Source organism: Oncorhynchus gorbuscha, linkage group LG13 (genome assembly GCF_021184085.1).
Source record: "Oncorhynchus gorbuscha isolate QuinsamMale2020 ecotype Even-year linkage group LG13, OgorEven_v1.0, whole genome shotgun sequence".
In the NCBI taxonomy this organism is placed as follows: Eukaryota; Metazoa; Chordata; class Actinopteri; order Salmoniformes; family Salmonidae; genus Oncorhynchus; species Oncorhynchus gorbuscha.
Window position 1 is genome coordinate 46,609,622 of NC_060185.1, and position 9,620 is coordinate 46,619,241.

General features: G+C 47.6%; 1 protein-coding gene across 1 annotated transcript in view; it reads left to right on the forward strand.

Annotated features, from left to right (window-relative positions):
* Positions 1-9,251, forward strand: part of LOC123993024 (spectrin beta chain, non-erythrocytic 4-like) — a 66,916-nt gene extending 57,665 nt beyond the window's left edge. Inside the window, 11 exon segments of the mRNA XM_046294758.1 lie at positions 165-409; positions 1,119-1,234; positions 1,237-1,256; positions 1,349-1,433; positions 1,602-1,798; positions 1,998-3,094; positions 3,175-3,244; positions 3,376-3,659; positions 4,866-5,036; positions 5,153-5,195; positions 5,385-9,251. Coding sequence (XP_046150714.1) covers positions 165-409; positions 1,119-1,234; positions 1,237-1,256; positions 1,349-1,433; positions 1,602-1,798; positions 1,998-3,094; positions 3,175-3,244; positions 3,376-3,659; positions 4,866-5,036; positions 5,153-5,195; positions 5,385-5,639 — 2,583 coding nt within the window. The 3' untranslated portion in view covers positions 5,640-9,251.
* Positions 9,252-9,620: the final 369 nt, after the last annotated feature.

Below are 9,620 nucleotides of genomic sequence, written 5' to 3' on the forward strand. Positions count from 1 at the left end.
GTCACTTTATTTTACGTGCACATAAGGCTAAAAAAGGAAGACTGAACAAAACAAGCAGTCAATATGGTAACACGTCACATTACATTTCTCGTCACATTACTACAGTAATCTTTGCAGTGTTTTAGGCATTCCTATGTAATTATCACCCGTCTGTCTGTGTCCAGGTGAGGCAGCTCCAGGAGAGTGCGGGTCAGCTCCGGACAATCTACGCCGGGCAGAAGGCTGAGGCCATCGCCGGCCGGGAACAGGAAGTGATGCATTGCTGGAAGGAGCTCTTGACTTCCTGCGAGGAGTGCCGAGTGCAGATCACCACGGCAACAGACAAGCTGCGGTTCTTCGGGGTGGTGCGAGACCAGATCATGTGGATGGACAGCATCATCTCTCAGATCGGCACAGGGGACAATCCAAGGTATACAATTGGGGTCACAATTGTATATTTATGGTTGAGGCATACACTTTCTATTAAAGTGAGGTGAGCAAGAGAAAAAAAAGAAGGGTGAAAAAAGTTGACCCTTTTGTTGAAAATACTATAGGCCTAGCAACCTTAGTTCAACACCTAGGAGAGGCTGAAAGATGCATAATGTACTTCAGCTAGAATCCAAAAGGAAGTTGTGTATCTCTTTACTGGAAGATTTTTTTTTTATGTGAATGGGGCATTCGTTAAACATTCAATGAAATATCTATATTTACAGTTTGTATCTCATACTGCTCTGTGTCATCCCTCTGTCCGTCTACCAGATGGGATTGAGCTGCAAGTTCAGGGACCTGTTTTGATTTTAGTACCTTATCATAATATAACACAAAACGGAACTCATTTATGTTACGGAAATGCCAAATATGGAGAGCTGCACCAAGAGATGCAGAGAGAGAGAGAGATGCAGAGAGAGAGAGAGATGCAGAGAGAGAGAGAGATGCAGAGAGAGAGAGAGATGCACAGAAAACACAGAGAGCAAAAAATGATAATGAAAAATGTCAAAGCAATGCACTGTGAGCGAGTTTTAATATAGTGTTATTTTCTGGCCCTTGTCTTCCATGGTGGGTAACACTGTGCTCTTCTCCTTCACTGTCAGCATTCCCTCCAGCGATATAACGGGCTCTGGACTCTCTGGTCCTTTCAGGGATGTGTCCTCAGTGGAGGTACTGATGAACTACCACCAGAGCTTGAAGAGCGAGGTGGAGGCGCGCAGCAAGAGTGTGCTGCAGTGCATCGAGATGGGCAAGACGCTGCTGGCGCGCGCAACCCTGCTGCTGAGGAGGTAACAGCACTGTTGACAGGGTTCTGCCATAGAACATGGAGGATGGTACTGTAGTTTAGATTAAACTCAATGGAAATGCTATGTCTTTTTAGATCAAGGAGAAGCTGGATACGGTGGTGGCCAAGCAGTACGAGCTGTCTGAGAAATGGGACAAACACTGGGAGGTCCTGCAGCACAGTGAGTCCCTCTGACTTTACCTGAATGGAACTACTCTAGTACCTGGCACCTCAAGTCTCTAAATGATATTATCCCAAGGCATTCCATAATAGAGTTTGAACCACAGTAAGCTACAATTTGATTCCAATTGTTCTCAGACACTGAGTTCCTCTTTCTCCTCTGCCTCAGTGCTGGAGGTGCACCAGTTTGCCCAGGAAGCGGTGGTGGCCGAGGCCTGGCTCACAGCCCAGGAGCCCTTCATCAACAGCAAGGAGTTGGGCGCCAGCGTGGACGAGGTGGAGCAGCTCATCCGCCGCCACGAGGCCTTCCGCAAGGCCGCCGCCACCTGGGAGGAGCGCTTCAGCTCGCTACGACGCCTCACCACGGTCCGTCACTATCCCTAGCCTACTAACACTCCCCTTAGCTGATGCCATCTTTCATCTGGTTGCATACAAGAGGTTGTAGAGCACAGATTGTTTGAAGTGACTTGTCAAATGGCTTCGTGTTTACGTTATGCTTAATTTGGTTGTAGAGGAGATTCTACAATGAAGTGCTGATGTTTAGTTAACCTCGATTTGGTTCCAGGTGGAGAAGATGAAAGCGGAGCAGAGTAAGCTCCCTCCCACCCCCCTGCTGGGTCGTAAGGTGTTCCTGGACCCCCAGGAGACGTCCCCTGCCCGGAGCCAGGGCTCCCCCCTGATGAGACGGATCCTTTACGAGCAGGCCGAGCCCAGAGCCGAAAGGCCCCCCCAGGAACCATCGCCCTCTTCCGTGGCCCGCCGCCTGGGCTCCACCGTTGCCAACTACACCCCCATCATGAACGGCTCCAGTGGCTACCGCAGCAGTCTGGAGGCCCGGGCCATCCCCGTGATGGGGGGAGTGGCTGGGGATGTAGTCGGGGTGGCAGCCAGGCTGGGAACAGCCGCTGTGGAGGCAACAAATTTAGGGACCACCGCCGCCATGGAGGTCCGAGGGGTGGCAGCAGGATTTGGGACTGCCACCTCTGAAGCCAGAGGGTTGGCAGCAGGATTGGTCACCCCCGCGGTCGAGGCCAAAGGGATAGCTGCAAGCTTGGTGACTGGGGCAGCCGCCGCAGTGGAGGTGAAAGCCTCGCAGTACCTCCGGCAGCCTAAGATCAAACACATGGACGACATGGTGACGCCCATGCTGGTGGCCTGTAGGCTGGAGAAGGCGAGAGAGAAGGAGGTGCGAGAGAGGGAGCAGAGAGAGAGGGAGAGAGATATTTTGTTAATGGAGCCAGCGCCCGTGATGCCGGTGATGGCCGAGGTGGTGCTCCAGGAGATGGGGAGGGAGGGGATGGGCAGGGAGAGGCTGAACAGCGAGCCCAGCAGCAGAGACCACCGGGCGGGGAGCAGCCGGTCGGAGCCCCAGCAGAGAGACAGGGACAGAGACAGTAGGGACAGTAGGGACAGTCACAGGGAAGCCAGGCTGGAGCGCCAGCACTCTAGTGAGGCGCTGATGATCCAGGCGCGGCGGGATGAGCTGCCCCAGGAGGTGTGGCGGGAACGGGCCGAGCGCAAAGAGAGGAAGCTGGAAAGGCAGACGTCCAGCGAGCAGGAGGGCCACGGACACGAGGGCCGGAGGAAAGACCGCCACCGGACGGAAAGACAGGAGTCCAGTGAACACGACACAGCCAAGGAGCAGTCAGACAGACGTTCTACGTGAGTACTACATTGCGCCTTAGTCTCATTAAGTGCTGTTTGCAGAAAGGTGTATCACTTTTTGTCTTGGCTGATTACAGGGAGAAAAAGTCAGGTGGCCAGACCTTGTTTGATATAGTGGAGCAGCTAAAAGAGAGAGAGGCAGCAACGGTGAGTCTTCTGTTCACCAGCTATGCCGTCTTTATTCCACAGTTATCTATACATAAATACTGTTAATGAGTGTTTAACGGCTATATATTGTATTTATAGTCTAAGCTCTGCCTTCTCTCTTCTCCCCTCAGGCACGAGGGGAGGTGTCAAAAGTGCCGAACGGCGTGCCAGAGAAGTCTTCCGGACGTCCAGACCGGCCGCGAGCGAGGGATCGTCCTAAGCCCCGGCGGAGACCCCGGCCCAAGGACCCATCTGCAGGAGAGGCCACCACCCGGCGGTCGCGCTCGGCGCCGGAGCCAGGGGTGGCTCAGGGCGTGAGTCCTTCGGTCCCCCAGCCTCCCAGCCACACAGCCCACCACGAGGGCTTCCTCTTCCGCAAGCTGGACATCGAGACCATGAGGAAGAGCTCTAACAGGTGGGCATCCAGGTTCCTGACTGGGGGGGGGGATTCTGACAAAACAACCAGGCATGATCTTATGAGCATGTTAAGCTAACAAAACAACTGACTTTACCTACGAAATGTTCAATTGGTTGCACGTCACTGGCATTAACATATGTTCCAGCATCTGATTGGTGCCTTAGGTCTCGGTCGACATATGCTCATCCTATTGGAGCTTTAGCACTGGTCTGACATACTGTATGTTCAGACATTCCTATTGGAGCTTACGACCCGAGTTGACATATGCTCTTGTAACCTATTGAAAATAGAATTCTGGGTTGACATATGTTCTAGCATCCTATTTGAAAATAGCCATTTGCTTTAACATATGCTCTTCTAGCATTTTATTGAAACTTCAGATCTCTGTTTAGCCTCTGATCAGAAGTGTATCAGAATGAGAGTTCAACCAAGAGATAGCCACCAGCCATTCCACTGCTTGCCACATGCATGGTGCCTAACCAACACGGCCCCTGACGGAGAGCGGTCTGGTTGATGGATGTTGTTGCTGGGCCTAAGGTCGAACCTGGTGCTGGTTCTGGCCCATAGCCAGTACGATATGCAGCCATAGCCTTGCTACACGCACAGGTCCCTGCAGAGACCCACACATCACTCCGCTTCCTCCGAGAGACGTTTCGTTCAGTCGGCCATGCTTGGTGGCCTACCACGGGTCTCTGGCCCCCGGAGACTGAACCGTCCGCCTCTCGCTGCTGCACTGCCCCCTGGAGGCCATGGCTGACACGCAACGCAACAGACTCATCCCACAAATGAGACCCACTGCTCACTCACCAATTGGATGAATGTTTCTGATGTACATGTAATGCTATGTACATGCCAAGGTAAAGCCTAGCTTTTTGTTTGTTACACTCAATCGTCTTAAGAGGTGAGATGAATGCTCACTAATACCAATACTGTCATTTAACCAAACTCTCTGTTTTTTTTCCCTCTCTCCTGTTGCTCCTTGCTGCTGGCTGTTCTTCCTACCTCTCCACAAAGGTAAGCCACGTGTATGCACCTATGCACGCTACGGTCGGCGGTTCATTGTTTGTTCGGCAGTGTGTTCCCCCTCGGACCACTCCGGCCAGTCATCTTGAACTCCCCCAGGTGAGTGAGGTTAGGTGGCATTAAACCTGTGGTTGGTTTTTGCTGAACGCGCCCCGTTTCCCCCCCCTCCCGCCCCTACAGCAGATCCTGGGTCAACCTGTACTGTGTGCTGAACAAAGGAGAGATAGGCTTCTATAAGGACGCTAAGAACACCGCCACACCTTACAACAACGAGCCCATGCTCAACCTCGGCCACTGCCACTGCGACGTCACCCTTGGATACAAGAAGAAGAAAAACGTCTTTACTCTTAAGTTAGTACTCTGCCTTTTAGGCAGTCTGTCAATCAGGGTCATGCTGCTTGTCTTGTCTACCGTACAGATAGCCATTTTGTGTGTTTACCCTCAACTTCTCTGTCCTTCTGTTTCAGAACGAAAGACGGAAGTGAATTTCTGTTCCACGCAAAGGATGAGGTAAAAGGCGTTCAAAAGTTGACTGCTCTTTCGTGGAAACACAGTCCTATAACAACAATGTGATTCTGCAATGTTTGTCCGTGTGCCAAATAACTTTCTTTCTGTCTCTCACCCTCTCTCTTTCCCTTTCTTGTTCTTTATCATTCGTCCTGTCCCATGCTCTCTCTCATCTCCCTTTCTCTCTCCGAGTCACAGGATGATCTAAAGGCCTGGACCACCAACATCAACAAGAGCATCGCAGAGCATGAGGAGATTGCCAAATGGGGTCAGCCCCAGCCTACTACCTCATCCACGGACGAGGGCACGCGCCGCGACGGCAGCAAGGCCGATAACAAGTCTGACCGGGGGGAAAGGCCGGAGAGGGCCGAGCGCTCTGAGAGGTCGGATAAGGGTGAGACCAAATCGGACACCAAGCGTTCAGAAAAGTCCAGCAAGAAGAAATGAGTTTGATGTCGTGCGGTGGGTGGGGGAAAGGGAGAGGGGTATAAAAGACTCCCAGTCAAGACCCAACCCTTTCCTCTCATCTGTCTGCGATAGTTCTGTTTAGTGTCGAAAAAGACAGGAAAATCACCCTGGTGAACTGACATGAGGGATTTGAAGCACGAATATCAGTGTGCCCCTCCTCGTTGCCCTCTCTCTTTATCTCTGTTGCTCTGAGGGTGTCAGACCTGGTCACTAACACTTATTGCCTGGCTCGTTCCACCTCTGTCCTCTAGTGGTGACACCTGTGCACTGCAGAAAGCAGATCCTCCGTCAGGGCAGCAATGTGAGAGAGATGGACACTCATGTAACAAGAGGGTTGTCACTGGTAGTATGAAAAAGTAGCTCCTAAAGTTTTACGTTTTATTTTTTGTAAGAGATGAGCTGTATCTGTATGTAACTCTTGTCTGTCTATTTATGTATTGTATGTCTCGAACATCCAATTGTATACTCCCGAACAAAAGAGAATGAAATATGCCTAAATGTTTGACAAAACTGGCCTCTTTTTGAAGAACAATTATTTTCTGTTTCCTTTTTTTGTATTTCTGCTCGTTCACTCTGCCATCATTTTTTTCTGGACTCTCTTTTCTCACTTTGACTTTCTTCAGTACAAAACTGTAATATCATCAAACTCATCCAAATTGAATTTGTACAATTCAACATTGAGCCAGGAGAAAGAGAAGAGGCAGGTAACAACAGTCTTCACAAAGCTTGTTCTGGCTTTTGAATGGATGACCTGGAACCTTCACCCGGAGGCTAGGCTGGCCCCCAAGGCCATACTCAGCTATGCCTTCATCTGGGGCCCCCGAGAGGCCCCCAGGGACCCAGCAGCCATAGCCACCCAGCACCAGAGGGATAGGACTGGAAGCCATCTCACAAGACCAAATCCTCCCCCTTTCTTCTCAAAGACTATCAGATGGTGGTAATCGCACTCCACATACCCAGTCAACATTATTTTTGTCCATTCAGAAAATATCACATTGCTTTTTATAGACAGTCAAAGAGAAATTAAGTTGTATGTGTGTGTCTGTTCAGCTGCTCACCACTCCCAGGGTTTTCATAGCTCAGGTTTTTCTGTTCACATCTGCGTCCTCAGTTCTCCCTCAGTCTTCCAGGCACTGCCGTTCCACAGGCCAGGCTTCTAACAGCTCAACTAACCACAGGAGTTGATGAGGACACAGCAAGGTTCTAAGTTCAGGGGCCACACAGAAGTAATACTGTGCCGATTGGTCACTCCAAGGCCTCAGGAGTGCAAGTCGATGTCAGATGGATGTAAACAAAAGCTTCTGGATGAATGAATCACATGCATGTCTTGCTTGGGATACATCTCTTGTTCCTCTCACAGTATGTAGCTATCAGTAATGATGTTCACTTTGTTTCTATCCATGCATCATGCAGTACAATTGTCTGTTTGTCTTAGCACTGCAAAGCCATATTTGGTAACGGGAAGTCTTACATTATGGAAGCAGGTGGACAAATCCTTTGCCTGTTCCTTACATCAGAGATTTGTACAGATTTGTGAGGAGTGACGGCGACGAGATGGTACAGTGCAAATATCATGAGCTCTTTCCCGAGTAGCTTTTTCTACCTTGTTTTTTGAAAACACATTTTATGCATCTATATAGGCGTCGAATGCCAAATCAGTGCAATCCATAACGCTTGTTGGACACAGCAAGGCAAGGATCAGCAGAACTTATTTTTGAATGAACATAGCTATCACACGGAATGTGAAATACAGTACAATACATGACATAGGACACACTCAGATAGGGCACTGTGGACATCGATGAGATTCTGTGGTGAATTTCGAGACTCGTATGACACACGACTGCGTGGCATACAGTACAATTAGCATAGTGTAGTGGGGAGGATTCTAGCAATAAACTGCTAGTCTGCTGAATTCTTGCATTCAGGAGATTCACTGTGCAGTATTCACTACTATCTGTTGTTAAGTCTACTCTAATCTTGCCTGGGCAGCTCGTATGGAGGATGGTCTCATTCCAAAAACATTATGCTCAATAAAAACGAGTTGGTCTCAAATTGATGTACGTAACTGTCTGAAACACTAATTTGGATGTCTCCGAATGGTAACTTTGTTTGGAAATGTTAATTACCATTGCGTTCTCTGTGTACTCCTGTCACAGATCTCCTATTTGTATGCCATAGTCTCACTCTAAACAGATGGTATGCGGTCCAAGTATTATGGTGGCTTCGGGAGGTGGCCAAGGAACTCATTGTTGATGCGAAACGAGAATTTATATGCAACTTTTCCTTTGCACTAAAACGCTCCCCCATTGCACAGTGCTATTGCTTGAAGAGCAGTGGTGCTTCAGGGTCCTAGAGGGAAATGTGTTTATTGGATTACAGGAGAATGAGGTTTGAATTATTTTCATGAATGAACATGAAGAACACCAGCCTGAAAAGTGTATCATGTTCAACCGTGATATGAGATCTCATATGGCTGTTTCTCTTGTCTTGCTTGTTACACTTTACTAACAGCTGGACTTCCAGCTACAGAGCATGAAGTACGGTCACATCCTAAAGCCAAACATGCCTATACAATTATTCATGTTAAGGTTTCATTCAGTAGCTATCTGGATAAATGACCAGTAGTCATTTTTCCAAATGTTGGCCAACCCGTCTGTTGTCATGGCCAAGGGCCCGATCCATGTTATCCTGTACTTTTCTGTCCCACAGAGGGCAATTTGAGCTTATAGACTTTCAAATTACAAACCAGCTGGATGTTGTTAATGACTAGAAAGCACAATTTTATAACCTGCAGTTGATGCACACGAGCATTAGCGTGTCACAGGGAGACTTGTGAGAGGAATCTCATTATTGATACAATGCTTCTGTATTAGCTGTGCAGTCATGATGTTTCAGTTATGTTAGAACATTGCGTAACTGGGCATCTGTAATGTGTGATGTGCTTTAAGTCCTGGAGTGCTTCCTTCATGAAAGCATTCACACCGCAACCGTTAAAAATCAATAGTCTAATGCCGTAATAAACTCAAATCCGGATTTTCTAGAATACGTTTTTTTTTTTCATTTCGGGGAATAATGATTTTGTTGCTGTTTTCATCCAGGATGTTCTATTGTTAGTTGTTTAACTAAGTCAATGCTCAACACCTACTGTTCATTCCCTGACCTTTGACCCTAGAGCACCACTGTTTTTAGGGAACTACTGAATGGATGTTTTGCAAATTTCAACAGCTTGATGACCTGTACAATATGTAATTGCTTAATGTATTTTTTTGCTGTGAAAAGGAAAAAAATGTTGTTTTTTTGGGGGGGGGGGGATATTCATGGGGCAAATGGTTCATTTGTACAACATCAATGGAAAACATCACAATATCAGGACACAAGTTGCATGAATTACATAGTCGCTATTATGATACTGCTCTGCATGTTTTGAAGTCTCATCCCGTCGCTATACAATCACTGTACAATAATGGGGTGACACACTTACGTACATGGAAAAGGTGAATGAATGAATAATAATGTATAAAACAGATCCAACTTAACCATTGACTGTGTACAGTTGTTTCTTTGAAATTATAAATACAAATTGTGATATTGAAAAAAAAACTCACTGTGTTGTTAATTTTGTTTGCATGTGCAGTTCAATGCCAACGTCTGCAGTTCAATTGGCTCTACAAATATATGCAGGCCAAAGGACCATGTTGGACCAATACTAATTCTAGTTACATTCACTCTTCTTTACATAATTAGAAAAAGGTGTAAAGTATTTTTTTAATGTATTTCACCTTTATCTAACCAGGTAGGCAAGTTGAGAACAAGTTCTCATTTACAACAACCTGGCCAAGATAAAGCAAAGCAGTTCGGTTAATTTACTGTATTTGATACATGTTTTAGTATTAACACTGCTCCTACATAAAAACATACATTAATATGTCACTGCTACTACAGCCAGGGACAAAATAG